The sequence below is a fragment of the Triticum aestivum genome, chromosome 6B, assembly GCF_018294505.1.
Source record: "Triticum aestivum cultivar Chinese Spring chromosome 6B, IWGSC CS RefSeq v2.1, whole genome shotgun sequence".
Classification (NCBI taxonomy): domain Eukaryota; kingdom Viridiplantae; phylum Streptophyta; class Magnoliopsida; order Poales; family Poaceae; genus Triticum; species Triticum aestivum.
In genome coordinates this window covers 187,688,903-187,707,679 of record NC_057810.1, presented here as the reverse complement: position 1 = coordinate 187,707,679, position 18,777 = coordinate 187,688,903, and the positions used below count along the sequence as shown (strand labels likewise).

Here is an 18,777-nt window from a genome sequence, read left to right as displayed (position 1 = left end):
CTGTCTTGCCAACTTAGCTTGGCGCTTGGCCCATTCTTCAGGAAAATCCTCACCACGCTTGATGCTGGTGGGGTCAGCCTTTTGGCCAGGTGCCAATGGAGCTCTTGGGCATGGAGGATTAAGTGCGAATTTCTCCATATACTTTGGAGTCACATATCTGTACTCCCTCCATTCTCTTGCCCATCTCCGTTCAATCTTCTGTATGCGCACCTTGCGCTGAGTTTTGGTTTCTTTTCCATACTTAGCCTCATCAGGTGTGCAATAATCAGCATAGAGGTCCTCAGGGATTTCAAAAGCAATCATGACCTTTGGCTTCTTTCCTCCTTTCTGCAGCCTCTTACCATCAGCCATATTCTTCAGATGAGGAATTTGAACAATCGAATTTTCTGAAGAAGTATGCAACTTTTCTTTGAGGAACGCTGCAAGTGAGTTAAGTTGATGAGAACCTAGTGATTCAGCAGCGGACATGAGTACCTGTGAATAGAGTATAGTTGCGAGGAATTTGGAGAGGTCATATGCGTTCTTAGAAGGTTTTTCAGAGAAGAACAAGTTTGAGGAATTTAACCAGATGAGCCTTGAAGAATTTCACTAAGAGTTCTTTGTCTTAGGTTCCAGAGTTGTATAGATCGAAGATCCACACAATTGAGGAATCTTGAAGAAAAACGATGCTTAGAGAAACGAATCAAGAACAGATGACTAGTGAGGTGTTTTTATGTGTGAGGATTTGAAGAATAAAACACCTTTGAAGATTTTGTTGAGAAATTTCGAATCAAAAGGGGTAGTAAATGTAACTTTTAATTACCCTGTGTGAAGAACATGACGAACTGAGAAGCAGAACAGTGAAGTTCGTCAGTGTAGATCTTCCACGCCCTAACTTGGCGGAGGAAGACAGCTATGGCGGCGGCGGAGTGAAGATTTCCGTGGTCGGCGCGAGTACGACGGCGACGAGGTCAAGGCAGTGAAGCTCTTCCTCACCGGCGACGATGGAGTAGCAGCGGCTCTAGGGTTTGAGGAGCTCGAGCGAGAGAGAGAGCGGTCAAGCGGAGTAAAGGAAGTGAGAAAGGGATGAGGGGGTATTTATAGACGCGGTGAAAAACTGTTCGTCGGAAGATTTTGGACGAATCTGCCCCTGACCCTTCTCCTTCGCTTGACATGTGTCACCCACGTACTGAGGAGTGGAGATCGTGTTAGATCATGGGTGAATAGATAAGTCTTTCGTGGGATCCGGAACGGTTTGAGCGGTAAAACCGAAAATTTTGGATAAAATTAATTTTAAAGTTTTGTTCGCAAATTCTTCAGCTGTCAAAGACACAGTGAAGATTTTGAACGAGTTTCAAATAGAACGCACATGAAGAATTTGTGAATAGATTGGGTTGAGTATAGCATAGAGGGGGAAGGGTCTGATCACATTCACTTAGCAGAAAAATGCAACTTGAAGAAATAGCCATAAGTGAATGTTGTAGAGGACATAAACTCATATATATATATATATATAGTCAATGAAGAAAAACGACGGAAACAGTGAAGATTTTGCAAAGTTGAAGAATTTGAAAAACTGAAGAATTTCAAAAACTGAGGAATTTCAAAATGAAGATTTTCAACTTTGGTGGTGGCGTGACCCACCGTATAAGAATGATGATTTCAGACACCGCGTACAATTGTCGTAGGGTTCTGAGAATCAAATTCTTCATTAATTTCTTCACACTTAGAGTGTTATTCTTCATTGATTGAAGAAAAACGTTTCTTCATGTGTTGCACATCTAAGTCATCAATTTTGCATAAGTGTCAGGATGTGTGTCCTTTTTCAAAGAACATTCGAAGATTCTAAGATATTTAGCTCACACCGCAACTTGCTAAATCTCTTCTCATCCAAGGGCTTTGTGAAGATATCTGCTAGCTGTTCTTCAGTCTTCACGTGCTCGATGGAGATGTCGCCCTTCAACACATGATCACGAAGAAAATGATGACGAATCTGTATGTGCTTTGTCTTCGAGTGCTGAACTGGGTTGTGAGCAATCTTGATGGCACTCTCATTGTCACAGAGGAGAGGCACATTCTTCACGTTGATGCCGTAGTCCTTGAGGGTTTGCTTCATCCATAGCAGTTGAGCACAGCAAGAACCAGCAGCAATGTACTCAGCCTCTGCAGTAGACAGTGATACGCAGTTCTGTTTCTTCGAGGACCAACAGACCAAGGATCGTCCGAGGAAATGACAAGTACCAGATGTTGACTTGCGGTCCACACGATCACCAGCATAGTCAGAGTCAGAATATCCAATGAGATCAAAAGTAGAGCCCTTGGGGTACCATAATCCTAGTGTTGGTGTGTGAGCTAGATATCGAAGAATATGCTTCACAGCCTTATGGTGTGATTCCTTCGGTGCAGCTTGAAATCGGGCACACATGCAAACACTAAGCATTATATCTGGCCTAGATGCACATAAGTACAATAAAGAGCCAATCATGGAGCGGTATACCTTGTGATCGAAGTCAATACCATTTTCATCAGTGCATAGATGGCCATTTGTGGGCATAGGAATTTTGACTCCTTTGCAGTCTTGCATGCCGAATTTCCTCAGAACTTCCTTGAGGTATTTGTCCTGAGATATGAATATACCATTGTGCTGTTGACGAATTTGAAGACCTAAAAAGAATTTCAACTCTCCCATCATAGACATTTGATATTCTTCACTCATCATATGAGCAAATTCATCACTATAACGTTGGTCAGTACAGCCAAAGATAATATCATCAACGTATATTTGGCACACAAACAATTCACCATCATAAGATTTAGTAAAGAGAGTAGGGTCGAGTGAACCGGGTGTGAAGCCATTCTTCATGAAGAATTCCTTCAAAGTGTCATACCACGCCCAAGGGGCCTGCTTGAGGCCATACAGGGCCTTGTTAAGTCTGAAGACTTTGTCAGGATTCTTTGGATCTTCAAAACCTGGGGGTTGAGCAACATATACTTCTTCCTCAAGCTTACCATTGAGGAATGCACTTTTCACATCCATTTGTTGTAAGATAATATTATGATGGTTAGCATAAGCAAGTAATATGCGAATAGCCTCAAGTCTAGCAACAGGTGCAAAAGTTTCATCGAAATCAATTCCTTCAACCTGTGTGTAGCCTTGAGCTACAAGTCGTGCCTTATTCCTCACCACAAGGCCATTTTCATCTTGCTTGTTGCGGTAGATCCACTTTGTGCCGATGATATTATGCTTGCGAGGATCTGGACGTTTGACCAGTTCCCAGACATTGTTGAGCTCGAACTGATGTAATTCTTCTTGCATGGCCTGAATCCACTCAGGCTCCAGAAATGCTTCATCTACCTTAGTGGGCTCTGTAATAGAGACAAAAGCATAGTGCCCACAAAAGTTAGATAAATGTGAAGCTTTTGAGCGTGTGAGAGGACCTGGCGCTTGAATGTCATCGATGATCTTTTCAACTTGCACTTCTTTTGCAATGCGAGGATGAGCTGGTTGTCGTTGAGGAATTTGATCAGCATTTTCTTCAGCACCATTTTCTTCAGCATTTTCATCAGGTGCACCAGCTCGATTTTCTTCACGTTCTGGAATGAATTCTTCAACAGATTCTTCGGTAGGAATAACATCCTCAGTAGCCTTGAACTTGATAGAATCCTCAGGTTCTGGTTCATCTATCACAGAAGGTAGGTGCTCTCTTTGCGAGCCATTAGTTTCATCGAACCGCACATCTACAGTTTCAACAACCTTGTGAAGAACGTTGTTGAAGACTCTGTAGGTGTGCGAGTCCTTTCCGTAACCAAGCATAAAACCTTCATGTGCTTTCGGTGCAAATTTAGCATTGTGATGAGGATCTCTAATCCAACATTTAGCACCGAAGACTTTGAAATAACTCACATTGGGTTTCTTGTCAGTGAGGAGTTCATAGGCAGTCTTCTTGAAGAATTTGTGAAGATATACCCGATTGATGATGTGGCACGCAGTATCAATTGCATCAATCCAAAAACGACGAGGCGTTTTGTATTCATCAAGCATAGTGCGAGCCATTTCAGCGAGGGTTCTGTTCTTGCGCTCCACGACGCCATTCTGCTGAGGAGTATAAGGAGCAGATAACTCATGAGTAATACCAAGTTCATCAAGATAGCCATCAAGACCGGAATTCTTGAACTCGGTCCCATTGTCAGTTCTGATGTGCTTGATCTTCACACCAAAGTTGGTTGAAGCCCTCGAGGAAAATCGTTTGAAGATTTCCTGCACTTCATGTTTGTAAGTGACAATGTGTACCCATGTGTAACGAGAATAGTCATCAACAATAACAAAGCCATATAGAGATGCATCATTCGAAACAGCAGAATAATGATTAGGACCAAAGAGATCCATGTGAAGTAATTCAAATGGACGAGTAGTGGTCATGATAGTCTTCGCTGGATGCTTGGCCTTGGTCATCTTTCCAGCTTCACAAGCTCCACATAAGTGATCCTTGAGGAATTTGACATTCTCAATGCCAATGACATGCTTCTTCTTCGCAAGCGTGTTCAGATTCCTCATGCCAGCATGACCAAGTCGTCGATGCCATAGCCAGCCTTCTGAAGCTTTTGCAAGTAAGCACATTGCTGGTTGTGGTCCTGTAGAGAAATCAACAATATACATATCTCCTCTCCTAAAGCCTTCGAAGACTTTGGAATAGTCAGCTTCCATGATCACAACACATTGATATCTTCCAAAGACAACAACCATATCAAGATCACAAAGCATTGAGACAGACATGAGGTTGTATCCTAAGGACTCGACAAGCATGACTTTGTCCATGTGTCGATCCTTTGAGATCGCAACCTTACCTAGACCCAATACCCGACTTTTGCCTTTGTCAGCGAAGATGATGTGCTTCAGATGTGACGGTGTTAAGGGAGCATCCATCAATAGGTTCTTGTCACCAGTCATGTGATTTGTACATCCACTATCTAGAACCCACTCGTTGACTTTGGGCTGATCATCCTGCAGATGAATTAGTGCAACTTATGATCTCATATACTTCATCAGTGAAGAATATGATATCAAGTTCATCAGATGAATTTCATCAAACAGTAAAACAGATATTTCAGTATGAGGACGTGTGAAATGAAAGTTCATTTCATCATGATTCGCCTGCGTCCTTTCAGGCATTTTGTCAGGCCTCCAGCAAATTCTTCAGACGTTTAAAGCACGTCTGGAGACCTGACCCTGCATAAAGATTAGTTCTTTTTCTTCACCACCCACATCTGAAGGGGTGGCAAAGAGTTCATCACTCTGCGAGCACCATATGAGAAAGGTGGCATAGAGGCCAATCCATTTCGTTTCACATAAGAGGGGTTAGGGTAAGCATATGAATAAGCAGAGAAATTCTTCGAGGACTTATGAACATAATGATTTGAAGAATAATGCGCATATTCATAGCCCTTAGCTCTACCCTGCGAAACAGAGGGTTAGCACGATGATGATCATATGAGGACTTTGATCCATTGGATTTGATCCATGTGAAGAATTAGGTCCATATGAAGAATTTGATCTGGGGTTCTTGTTCTTCACAGGTGGTGTCATGAGGACATTCACCTGAAGACTTTCAACATAACTTTTGGGAACCCAGATTTTCTTCATAGGGGAACCGTTCCTGCAGTTAGTTCCAACATATCTAGCAAATACTTCACCATTCTGATTTTTGAACAGTTTATAGTTGGAGTCAAATGACTCATCAGAAGAATGAGAAGATTCACATGTAAAGCCAGATAAGTTAGATGGATCAACTGGAGGTCCCTTTGCAGCAACCCATGAGGTTTTGGGGTACTGCTCAGGCTTCCAATATGTTCCATCAGCATTGAGTTTCCTCTCAAAGGCAATACCCTCTTTCCTAGGGTTTCTGTTGAGGATCTACTTTTTGAGCACATCACAAAGAATTTGATGCCCTTTGAGGCTTTTGTACATGCCTGTCGTGTACAATTCCTTCAGCCCTGCATCATCAGTAGTACTTGCAATGTCCTCAGATGAGGAATTAGTGATAGCAGAGGCAGGTGAAGAATTTGTAACAGTTGAAGCATTTGAACATTCAGGTGAAGAATTAGCAGATTCACGTTCAATGCACTTTAAGCATGGAGGAACAAATTCTTCTTGAGTAGCGTTGATTTGTTGACCAAGTAATGAATCGCGATCCTTCTGAAGATCTTCATAACTCACTCTTAGCTTCTCAAGATCTTTCTTTCTTTGAAGAAATTCATAAGAAAGCTTCTCGTGATCAGATAAGAGAGTGTTATGATGACTTTGAAGATTGTCAAACTTAGACTGAAGTCTCTGAAGATTTTCAGTTAAGTCTTTAGTGTGGTCCATTTCATCACCCAACATATCATCACTTTTGTCTAGCATGTTTTGAAGTTTTTCAATAGCCTTTTGTTATTTCATAGCAATCTTAGCAAGTTTAGAGTAACTGGGCTTAAGATTTTCATCAGATTCATCCTCACTAGATTCAGAGGAGGGGTATTTTGTTACCTTGGCACCTTTTGCCATGAAGCAATAGGTGGGAGCGTAGTCATCATTGTCTTCGTCAGCCTTGTTGGTGTGGTCAATTTCTTCAGAGATGAAGATAGACTTACTGATGAAAGCAGTAGCGAGAGCCAGACTAGCCACACCAGACTCTGACTCCTCAGATGCCTCCTCTTCTTCATGTTCCTCGGATTCAGCTTCAGAGTCCATTTCCTTGCCAATGAATGCCCGAGCCTTCTTGGAGCTACTCTTTTTGTGAGATGAAGACTTCGAGGATTTTGATGATGAAGATTTTGAAGATTTCTTCTTCTTCTTAGCGTCATCAGAACTGTAATCCTTGTATTTCTTATTCTTTAATTCCTTTTCTCATTGAGGACAATCCTGAATATAGTGACCAGGTTTCTTGCATTTGTGGCAAAGTCTTCTCTTATAGTCACTTGATGAGGAATCACTGCTTCTTGAGGATTTTCCAAAGCGACCACGTCTTGAGAACTTCTGGAACTTCTTCACGAGCAGTGCTAGCTCCTGGCTCAATTCTTTAGGATCACCGAGGCTACTACCAGAGTCTTCACATTCAGATTCAGACACAGCCTTGGCCTTCAGGGCACGTGTTTTGCCATAGCTTGAACCATAGAGATCTCTCTTTTCAGCAAGCTGGAACTCATGAGTATTTAGCCTCTCGAGGATATCAGCGGGATCTAGTGACTTGTAATCAGCTCGCTCTTGAATCATCAGTGCCAGAGTATCAAATGAGGAATCTAGTGATATCAGCAATTTCTTCACCACCTCATGGTCGGTGATGTCAGTGGCGCCAAGTGCTTGAAGCTCATTTAAGATGTCAGTGAGGCGATCGAAGGTTTGCTGAACATTTTCATTGTCGAGTCTTTTGAAGCGGTTGAAGAGATTGCGAAGAACGTCAACACGAGAGTCACGTTGAGTTGAGACTCCTTCGTTTACTTTGGAGAGCCTATCCCAGATAAGCTTAGCAGTTTCCAAAGCACTCACTCTACCATACTGTCCTTTACTCAGATGGCCACATATGATATTCTTCGCTTGAGAATCGAGTTGCTTGAATCTCTTCACATCAGCAGCATTCAGAGAAGTTGTGACTAAGGGAACACCACTTTCCACAACGTACCAGAGATCATTATCAATTGCTTCAAGATGCATTCGCATCTTATTCTTCCAGTAGGGGTAGTCCGTGCCATCGAAGGTAGGACACCCAGCGGTGACCTTGATCATACCTGCGGTCGACATAACTAGAACTCCAGGTGGTTAAAACAAAATCACACAGAACAAAGGAGTACCTTGCTCTGATACCAATTGAAAGTGCGTTATATCGACTAGAGGGGGGTGAATAGGCAATTTTTATGAATTCTTCACTGAGAAATTTTCCGGTGAGGAAATTCCTTAGTGAAGAACTACTAGCAGCGGAATAAGTACTCAGAAGTAAGTATAACAGGATACAGACATAGTCATCATGATGAAATGAAGATAGGCACAGAGTACAAAAAGCGTAAGCACAGGATATCACAAGATGAAGACACACAGACTGAAGAAATAGAACTGAGGAAATTGAGAAAGTCTTCAGTCAATGTCTTCAAACACAGATATGAACAATCACTCAACACAATAATGAGAAAATGAAAGAGTTGAGGAAATAGAACCAGTAAGGTTGATGAAGATAATGATTTGTTTGACCAGTTCCAACTGTTGTCTCAGTTGTACATCTGGTTGGAGCGGCTGGGTATTTAAACTCAAGGACACGCAGTCCCAGACACCCAGTCGCTGAGCACGCAGCTCAGGACACCAAGTCCTCACTGTATTCTCCTTGAACTAAGATCACACAGATCTCGTCCAATCACTCGTGGTAAGTCTTCAGGCGACTTCCAAACCTTCACAGACTCAGTCACTCGGCGATCCACAATTCCTCTTGGATGCTCTAGACCATGACGCCTAACCGTCTGGAAGAAGCACAGTCTTCAAAGGTAACAAGAGTCGGATCCACGCAGGATCAATCTCTTCAGTGATGCTCAATCAGTTTGGGGTTTGTAGGTGTCTGGGTTTGGGTTTTTCCTCACTCGATGATTTTCGCTCAAAGTCCTCACAGGATGGGTTGCTCTCAAATGACAAGTGTCAGTTTCTCTCGGAGCAGCCAACCAGCTAGTGGTTGTAGGGGGCGGCTATTAATAGCCTAGGGAGCAGCCCGACATGAAAAGACATAAATGCCCTTGTCTGATATGACCGTTAGGTGGATAAGATATTTTGGGACAGCTGGCGCGCAGCACAGCAACGGTCGGAAATTTGACTATCAAATTCCTCAGGGCTATCATGTTCCTCACTGTGTACGCAATCCGCACTGGCGAATTCCTAACTCCTCAGTCAGAACAAATTCCTCAGCGACCAGAAGAACTTCGTCTCTGTCACTGAAGAAATTGACTGAACTGTATGAGATTTCCAAAGGCTTCACTCGAAGAGTTTGGTAGGTGTAGGATTTTGAGTTGAGCATCACATGAAAATTTTTCCTTAGTATTTCCTCGACCCCCTTTAACAGTACGGTGTTTCCTATGACTAAAGAAAGAGAAAAACAGAACTATGAAAACGAAAGTCTTCAAACTTCATATTCCTCGCATGAATATCAAGTCTTCACGGATACACCAATATCTTCACTTTCAAAGTCTTCATGAAAGTCTTCAGAAATATCAAAGTCTTCAGTCGAAGATATTAATTTTTAGGGGTCGACTTTTCCTGTAAATATCAAACTCCTCATAGACTTATAGACTTGTGTACACTCACAAACGCATTAGTCCATTAACCTATAAGTCTTCAATACACCAAAATCACTAAAGGGCACTAGATGCACTTACAAGGTGCACCTTCAAGTACTCCTAAGGAGAGGTTCAACAAGATACAACCCCCCCCCCCCCAGCACAGTTGCATACAGAGAGCCTTTGGTATTTTGAAGATGAATGGTGGATTATGCTCAAGATGCCAAACTACTGGATCGAAACACTGAAGATGATTCTTTCAGCTACTATACCATTGCACACCTATGTTCGCGTCCATGACAAAGATGACCTCCACTTTATTCGGTGTGAGAAGTATCCGGATTATGTCCCAACAATTTTGAAAAATATACAAGCATGTTATTTATCCAAGTACATTGAATGCTTCAACTTGTACGCCAAGTGGTCTCGACATAGCAAGATTTCCTATATAAATTCAATGGTATGATTTTATCGGATATAATCCATATTTAGTTGGTCAAATTTATGGTCAAAGTTGGATTTGGGAATGCAGGCACACATTATTCATTGGAATTGAGGGAGTATGTGATATACTTTGAACACATGATGCTATAAAAAACTATCTTCAAACTTCCGACCACTCTTTGATTATTTTGAAGTTCTGAACTTCTTCCCTATAGTCGGGTGGGTTCACTTTTATGCCTTTTCCTACCACGATTTAAGGATTGGCTCAAGCAACCTATCTTACTACTAATAATAAAGTGGCAAGTTCGAGTCTTAAAGTTTAAGTCTGTCTTCTTCTTCAATGGATAGGAAGCTCGTACATTATTCTTCTCATATAGCCTCTCACTAAACCTGCATAGAAAGGGCGTTGTTGTGTGTTGCTCGTAGCGAGCACTCAACACACATTGCTCTTATTCGCTCACGTCCCGCATCCCTCACATTTATATGGACCTGACCGAGCGAGCACTAGCGAGCAAGCGCACTTGGCAAATCCTAATGGATGCTCACTGCGTCAAAATGTCAGAGTTTCACACAAGAGAGCAATGAGCAAGAGCAAACTGGGCCGGCTCATTTTAGCGCTACACATAAAGGTGTGGTTCCTATTTTGGAAGCTTCTAGTATGGTTTTTACGAGTTTTGAGAACTTTCTAGAAGGTTACTGGCTAGTCTTATTTCCTTTTTTTTTTGTTTTTTCTTTACTGGTTTTCTCCCTTTCTTTATCTTTCCTTTTTATTAAATTTAAAATATTCAAAAGGCTGCGTACATATTTCAAAAAATCTGTAGGATTTAAAAAATTATCCATGATTTCAACAAATATTTTAAAAATTCAAAAGGTTCATGTTTTAAAAAAATAAAAAAATCATAAATTTTCAAGAAAACTTTTATAAAAAATGGTCTTGCTCTCTAAAAACATGTTTGTTTTATCAGAAGATGTTTGAAATTTGGAAAAAGTGTTCGCATTTCTGAAAATATCACTTTTTCCAAAAAAATACGCGTTTATGAAAACTATTTGAAATTTCAAAAATATTCACATTTGAAAAATTATATAGAAAACCATGTGCTTCAGTGTTCCAGGTTGCTACAGTGCCTTCACTACAGTATCAACGCGGGTCGTATGTGCAAAGGGCCGGCGGCATGATCTGTCCTGGGCTTATACTTCGCATCAATGTTGGACGCAATGAGCATCCAATAGGAACTTCCATGCAACACAAGTGTACATATATATTCACTTGTATTTTGGTATGTTTAACTTACATATTGAGATATTCAAGAATATAAAAAATGTTCATGAACTTGAAACATGTTCACCACTTTTTTTAAGTCAATGTATTTGAAAATATTCGGGAATTTCGGGAAAAAATCATGAACTAGAATTTAAAAACTGTTCATGATTTTGACAATATATTCAATAAACTCGAAAAAATCCATCAATTTAAGAAAATGTTCACAAATTAAAAAATCGTAATTTTAACTATTGTTCTTGATTAATTAAATGTTCATGAATTCAAAAAATGTTGTGAATTCAATAAATAATTCACGATATGAAAAAACTCATGAATTCAAAAAAAATTAAATATTCATGGATTTTTAAAAGTTTACAAAATTTGAAAAGTCACAAACTTAGAAAAATGTTCATGAATTATAAAATATACAAATGAAAAATAGAACTGAGAGAAATCGCAATAACCGGTGAAAAGCCTTCCCAAAACCGCATAAAATTTCCCATAAGCTTATGGAAAGCGGACCAAAAGATCCACAAATGAGGCCGCCTCTGATTTTGGTCCGGCGCAAGAGATAACTTCGGTTGTCGATTCATGTGCGTGAGTGCTCCCGCTGCTAATAGACAAGGCCTCTCGTCATAACCTGCAAGTGATTCCTACAATAATGTTAGTAACTGGCGACATATAGCATATTTGGAATTTAAATTCCTTTAAATTGGACCGATTTCCCTATTGGACACTCACTACATCCAATTGTCGGGGCTTCACACAGGATCTTAGACAGGCGTGAGAGACGAGCTGGCGCACTTTCGAGCATATTGCACAGTGAAAGCCTACCGGTTGTTTGAACCATCTCAAAAGTCCCTGAATTGGATTTTTTTTCTTTTACTTATATCTTTACTGGTTTTCCTTTTTATTTTTTATTTTCCCTTTTTATTCTATTTATCCTTTTTGACGCTAATTTTCTTTTTTTTAAGTTCCTGTTTTGGAAAAAAAATGTTTAGAAATTTCAAAATGTCTACATCTTTTTAAAAAATTGTTCAAAATTTCAAAATGCTCCTGTGTTTCAAAACAAATATAAATTTGGAAAATGTCTGCCTTTTGTAAAAAAGTTCAGTTATTTTTGAAAATTGTTCAAAATAGTTACAAAAATGTATACAATTTTTCCTCGCAGATTTAGGAAATGTTTTGGAATTTCGAAAACTGTTCTCATTCTTCAAAAATTGTTCAGAACGAAAAAAGTTAATGTTTACAAAACTTTCTCACCAATTCAACAAATGTTCACTTGTACCGAAATCAAGAATTTTAAAAAATATTCATGTTTATGAAAAACGGTTCAGTATTTCAAAAAATATTTCTCGTTTCAAATTTTGATCACAAATGAAAAAAATTGTTCACGGTTTCAAAAAATGTTAGTTATAGTGTTGCTACAGAGAAAACTAGACGGTACAATGTTTTTTAGCGGTAGATGGTACAGTGTTGCTACTGAGAAAATCGGTCGCTGCAGTGTTGCAGGAGGAAAAACAGATCACGACAGTCGAAACCCAAGTCACGTACGGTCATACACCTCGTGGACCGGGCCGCGCTAGCGCCTATGTGTGTTTGCCTAGCTGAAGGAGTTGCATTTGCTAAAAAATAAAAGCTGAAGGAGTTGCATTTGCTCAAAAATTAAAATCAGAAGGAGTTGCTCGACAATCCAGGCTTCCTCCCTCCGAGAATACAGTGCCGGTCCAATTGGTGTAGCGGATGCACCAGTGATATCTGAGCCCTTCGATATGAATATGAAGGATGAGAGGAGGCTGGAAGATAGATTGGTGAAACATTTGCAAGACGGATCGATACTGTGTTGAAATCAACCCACAATACATCATTTTCTTTCCGTTCATCTTTTTGTACGTGGGGTTCTCTCTCATCATTATTTTATTATTCTTTTTTCAAACCCAAACATGGTCATATATGTTTTATGTCTGAATTCAGTTTTCCTTGACCAACGATTTGTTTTTGACAAGATGTTGTACACAAGATCAACACCGATTATTATTATTATTATTATTATTATTATTATTATTATTATTATTATTATTATTATTATTATTTGACTTTCAAACTTAACCACAATTTTTTGACAAGTTTCTTTGTTGAAACTTAATTGTATTTAAAAAAACTTAACTGTATTATATAGTATAATTTTGTAAGCCTGGCTCTCCCTCATACGTTGGTCCCACACACATTTGCTTTCGCCCCAATAAAGTATCTGGTGCACCACACCAGATACGTTCTCGACGTAATCGCGCTTCAAGTCGAACAGGTTGTTCCTTCACATTGCTTTGCCCTACCCCTACGCCGTCCGGGGCACTTCTCCTCTGGATTCCCTTCTCCTCTGGCGAGCACTGCACGAGGCAACAACGGAAACCAAATCCACCCAGCGGCTCCATGCCTCCGTCCACCAGGCCACGCAGTCTCCGGCAGCGGAACGCCCGGCCGCCGCACCACGCGACCCCCCGACGTGTCGTCTCCAGACCCCATCTACCAGGCCACGTGACGCCCCGCGCCGCGCCCGACGCCGTACGTACGTTGGAAATGATCGACACAGGAGGCGGCAGCAGCAGCCTGCCTGCCTGCGACCGTCATGTGGTCTGCCCGTCTCGGGCACTTTGACCGCATGGGCGCGCTTGAATGCGGCCACCACCACCCCGCAGCGCACTGCACCACGCCACCACACCATCACTGCATAGTGCAAGACACACACATGATCGCAACGAGAAAAGTTTGAGCTGGTAGTAGAATAGTGCCATTAACCGTCTCGTCCCTCTCAGGCGCCGCTGCAGGTAAGGTTTTCTATTTCCCGGCAGTTGCATTTGCGATCTTGCAGTTGGAGGATGGAAACATGCTGCTGGGGTGGTGCTGGCCATGTGAGCTTGCAGACCTTTTCTTCACATTTTATCAAGTTGAGTGAAAGGAAAATGAATTGCTCCTGTCCTTGCATCGTGCGATATTCGTTATATACTCCCTCCGTCCGCGAATAAGTGTACTTCTAGCTTTTGTCTTAAGTCAAAGTTTTGAAATTTTGACCAACTATATATAAAAGAGTGATAACATATATGACATCAAATTGATATATTATGAAAGTACATTTCAAAATAGATCTAGTGATATTAATTTAGTGTCATAAATGCTAATAATTTTCCCTATAAAGTTGGTCAAAGTTTTAAAACTTTGACCTAGGACAAAAGTTAGAAGTACACTTAGGACGGAGGGAGTATGTATGAGCATGGCATTGATTATATATCTGCTACTCGCCTGCCCAATCCTGGAAAATGCACACCTGCTTGCTACTTTTTTTTTTTTGAGAGAGAGACCTGCTTGCTACTTTATGTTTGCATGGGATGCTTAGTTTGGTCGGGCAGGAGATTCAGGCACGGTTCCTTCGACATTGGTTCCGTCACAATCATTGGGATGAGATGACCAAGTCATGGCGGCGATGATTTATAATAATGCTGATTGATGAAAGATTAGTAGTTCGTTAAAGTGCAGGTAGTAGGATGGAAGTTGGGATGCTGCTTCTGAATCTTCCATCTTCCTGAAGCTGTCAACGGCACTGTACCCGTCAATATCTCTGCACATGTGCCTGCTTCTTCAGTTGTATATACTCCGATAATCCATGCGTAGTCCACATTTCTCAAGCCATGCATTTTTTCTGCATTATTCCCATGTTCCAATGGCGATGCAATACATCCGAAATTTCAGGGAAACCTGCCCTGCGTACTGAATGAAATTAGGAACACTACACTATTCCCTCGGTCAACCAGTTCAAGCACTACTACAATTCATAACAAAGCTACGAGAAACAGATTCTACTACAGGCTTAGCTTTCCTAGAGCAAAACACACAAGCCGGCCCGCTCTTCCGCGAAATTTCCCGGCGATCGATCGTACAGTCGCCTTTGCTTCAGAGGGATTTTTGACGCTGATGTTTTATAGCTCGACGACGCAACCAAAACATGAGTGCTGAAGCAACCAACCATTGCGGCGTCACTGTCGACTCCTCCTATTTTCAGCTGCGCCAAACCAAACCGTCCGTCTCATGACAGCCCGGCGATCAGTCCAGTGTTGTTCCAAGCCAAGACTGCAATTGCTGCAGGATCCTTCCTTCTTCCCCTGTCCCTGTCGTACCCATATATATCTCCAACACGCCAACATGTTACTCCACTGCAAAACCTTGCCTTGGGCTTCTTCTTTATATAAAAGAGAAATAAGAAGGAAAATGCTCGGTGTATGGAGGCGCAATGTGCTTCATGAGAGCAGCTCTTGTTGAAGCTGATAACCAAAATTCGATTGAGCAGTCTGTTACAGGCAAAGTCGGGAGTGGAGAGTGCAGTGCGGATGCAGGATGCAGTGTTTCAGAAATTCTTAGCCTGGCTGGAAATATCCTTACTCTTGCACCAGATCATCTGCACAGCCAGTTGTATCTTGTCTGGATGTTTAGAGAAATGGATTCCTACAGTTGATCACAGAGCCGGTGTAACTTTATTTGGCAGATTCCACTTTAATCGGCATCCTTGCTATCTTTGCCCGGACCACCCACATCGCTTGCATTCACAAGCTTTGCACCTCTGTTAACTCATCATCTCCCTAAATGCAATGCAGTACTAATGTTCCGACGCGGGAATTCGGTGTCGATTTTAAAGGATCTGAACCATCTTCAGTAAAATGCCCGCAAAGTTCACATGAAATTGCTGTCTTCCGAACTCGGATATCAACTGAAAACCAAACCAAGCCCTAACTCATTTTTTTTTCTACAATTGCAATGTACTCCCTCGGTTTCAGAATACGTAGGGACTAAACTGAGTGGAGTGAACAAACACACTAAAATGTGTCTATATAAATCCGATTTCAGAAAAAACTTATACCATCTTATATTTGTGAACCGGGGGAGTACTTGATAAGAACACTGCTGAAGATACTAGCCAAATTTTGCGAACAACCTGCAACAGGCCAGTGAGACTGCGATTCATATTCAGGCTGCAATTTTCTGAATTTTAGGTTTGGTTTGTAATTGCTGTAAAGATGACAACCAAAATTTGATGAGCACTCTTTTACAGGCAAAGTCAGAAACGGGAGAGTGCAGTGCAGATTCAGGATGCAGTGTTTCAGAATATTTAGCCTGGCTGGAGATATTCTTATTCTTACAGCAGATCACATGTACAAATGCTCCAATCATATCTTGTCTGGATGTTCATAGAAATGCGTTTCTACAGTTGTTCAGAGAGCCGGTCTGATTTTCTTTGGCAGATTCTGCTTTATTCAGAATATCCTTGCTATCTTTGCCCGGGCCACTAACATATCGGTTGCATTCACAAGCTTGCACCAATGTATAATGCATAATGCTCCCAAGCGGAAACTCGGTGTCGATTTATAAGGATCTGGACTGTCTTCAGTAAAATGTCCGCAAACTTCACTTGAAACCGCTGCGTTCCGAACTCAGATATCAACTGAAAACCAAACCAAAACCTCACTCAGTTTCCCTGCAAATGGCAATGTACTTCTAAGAACACTGCTGAAGATGTTAGCCAAATTTTCCTGAACAGCCTGTGACAAGCCAGTGAGACGGCAGTTCATATCCAGCTGCAACATTTTCTTGAATCTTTAGTCTGGCTGAAGATGTTCTCACTTTTACACCAGATCAGCTGTGCAAATGCTCTAAATGTACTGCTTGAACGCTTGTCTTGGAGTTAATAAAAGTTGATATCTGCAGTATCCTCTCATTTATTCGGCACATATCCTGCTTGAAACCAGCACCCTTTGCTATCTTTGCCCGGACCACCAACATGGCATCGCTTGCCCAGTTGCCCATCACAGCTTGCACCCGTAAACGCGATGCAATTCAGTGAAATGAACCAGAGGATAACAATGTTTCAAACGCGAAGGCCCGCGTCGATTTCAAATAACTGAACTACCTTCTGTAAAATGACCGTAAAACTTTCGAGGAATTCATGCATTCCAAACAGATCTCATATGAACCAGAGGATCTCTGATATGAACTGAAACATGTAGAGAGAAGCAGGGAGACCAATGTGTAGTGCTAAAAGATATTACTAGCTCAGTAAAAATATGGCATGATAGCCTCAGGATTTCATATGGTTAACACTGAAACCTCAAAATCCCTAGCACAAACGCATACTACCACCTCCCTCTCTCTCTCCCTCACACACGCACGCACACACACACACTGAAATTCCTAGAACTAGAGGGGGTGAAAAAGGAACACCCACAGTTCTTCCCATTCAGCTCATGCTCAGCAGTAATAAAAAAAAGTTACTACGAAGCTAGGTAATCCCTATCCTAACCCTCGCTCCGGCGACTCTTCTTCGGCCTGCCACTGTATGTACATTGCAAGTCTGCCCAGTGCCCGGGGGTAAATCTGTCAGAAGGGGGGCGAATGGGGGGCAGAGTTCTCCAGCGGCAGGCCGAGAAGGTGCGCCGGCGCCTAGCACTCGTCGGCGTAGGGGTCGTCGGAGAGGCGGACGAGGAGGCGGCGGAAGTCGGCGACCGGGCAGGGGATGCGGAGCGCGCCGGGGTGGCCGTACCCGTACTCCTGGGCGGCGCGCAGGAGCAGCGCCGCGAAGGCCGGCCGGCCCAGCAGGTCCGCGCGCACGGCGAACCGCTCCACGGGCCCGCCCTCCTCGCCGACGCACACCGGCACGTGCCCCTGCGGCACCTTGGCGCCGCCGGTCGTGGACGCCTGCTTCGGCGCGCGGAGCTGCCGGTACGCCGTGGCGGCGGCCGCGGAGGAGGAGTCGGCCGCGGCGACGCGGGAGAGGCGTCTGAAGAGGCGCTTCATGGCGCCGGAGGCGGCGGCGGGGAGGAGGAGAAAAGCTGGGGTCCTGGCTGGGGACGGAGGGAGGGAGCGCGCAGGGGTCAAGGCGAGAGTTTGTTTGCAGTGGACGGAGTGGTACTGGGTGGGGGGTGCTGCGGTCCGTCCTATACTTTATAGAGGCGTAGGGGGCTCGTTGTCACTTTTCTGCCATTTCTACCTTTTTTTTTGCAGGGAACTTTTATTCCTTGGTGCAATATATTTTTACGGAAATATTAACGCCCACACGTGTGGGCGTCTGGCAACTCGCTCACACGCATGGATTCTCATCCAACCACTTCTGCACGAATCCTGGCGCGTTCTAGCAGATTTTTTATGACACGTAGGACTGGGATCGTGTGTGGGCATTCGTCCAGTCGCCCACACGTCTTTTTTTCACCACACACAGGACTGGTGTGTGGGTGTTTAGCAAGTCGCCCACACACCAGTTTTCACGCATGCAGAGAGGCTGGTGTGGGCGCTTATCACTTCACCCACACGCCCGTCTCCTCGCCCACACCCAAAATTGTCAGTTGCCATGTGCTTCTGCAGGGTACATGGCAACTGCCCTAGGTTTGTTTGTAAGCAGATGTCAACTCTCTGTTACCCGAGTTGCCATGTACTTTTCCATGGTAGATGGTAACTGCCAACTGCCCTAGCGTGCACGTAAGCCCACACCCAAAGCTGTTAGTTGCCATGCGTTTCTTCAAGGTACATGGCAACTGCCCTATCTTTGCTTGTAAGCGGATGGCAACTCTCTGTTACCCGAGTTGACATGTGCTTTCTCCTTTACATGGCAACTCTTTTTTTTACATAGCAACTGCCCTAGCGTGCTTGTGAGCACATCGCAACTCTCTCTTTTACCCGAACATGTTTTTTTGCCATGCCTTTTTTGTAGTGCTATATGGCAACTGCCTAGTGTTAGTAGGTGGCAACTCCTAAAGTTTTGAAATCATGGC

General features: G+C 42.7%; 1 protein-coding gene across 1 annotated transcript; it reads right to left on the bottom strand.

Moving 5' to 3' along the window:
• Positions 1-17,042: 17,042 nt before the first annotated feature.
• LOC123133917 (auxin-responsive protein SAUR71-like) lies at positions 17,043-17,920 on the bottom strand. Its single transcript, XM_044553299.1, has one exon. The coding sequence runs from the start codon at positions 17,804-17,806 to the stop codon at positions 17,453-17,455; it is 354 nt and encodes a 117-aa protein (XP_044409234.1). The 5' UTR covers positions 17,807-17,920; the 3' UTR covers positions 17,043-17,452.
• Positions 17,921-18,777: the final 857 nt, after the last annotated feature.

Coding starts and splice junctions, on each gene's coding strand:
- LOC123133917 (XM_044553299.1), bottom strand. CDS start 17,806: ATGAAGCGCCTCTTCAGACGCCTCTCCCGCGTCGCCGCGGCCGACTCC.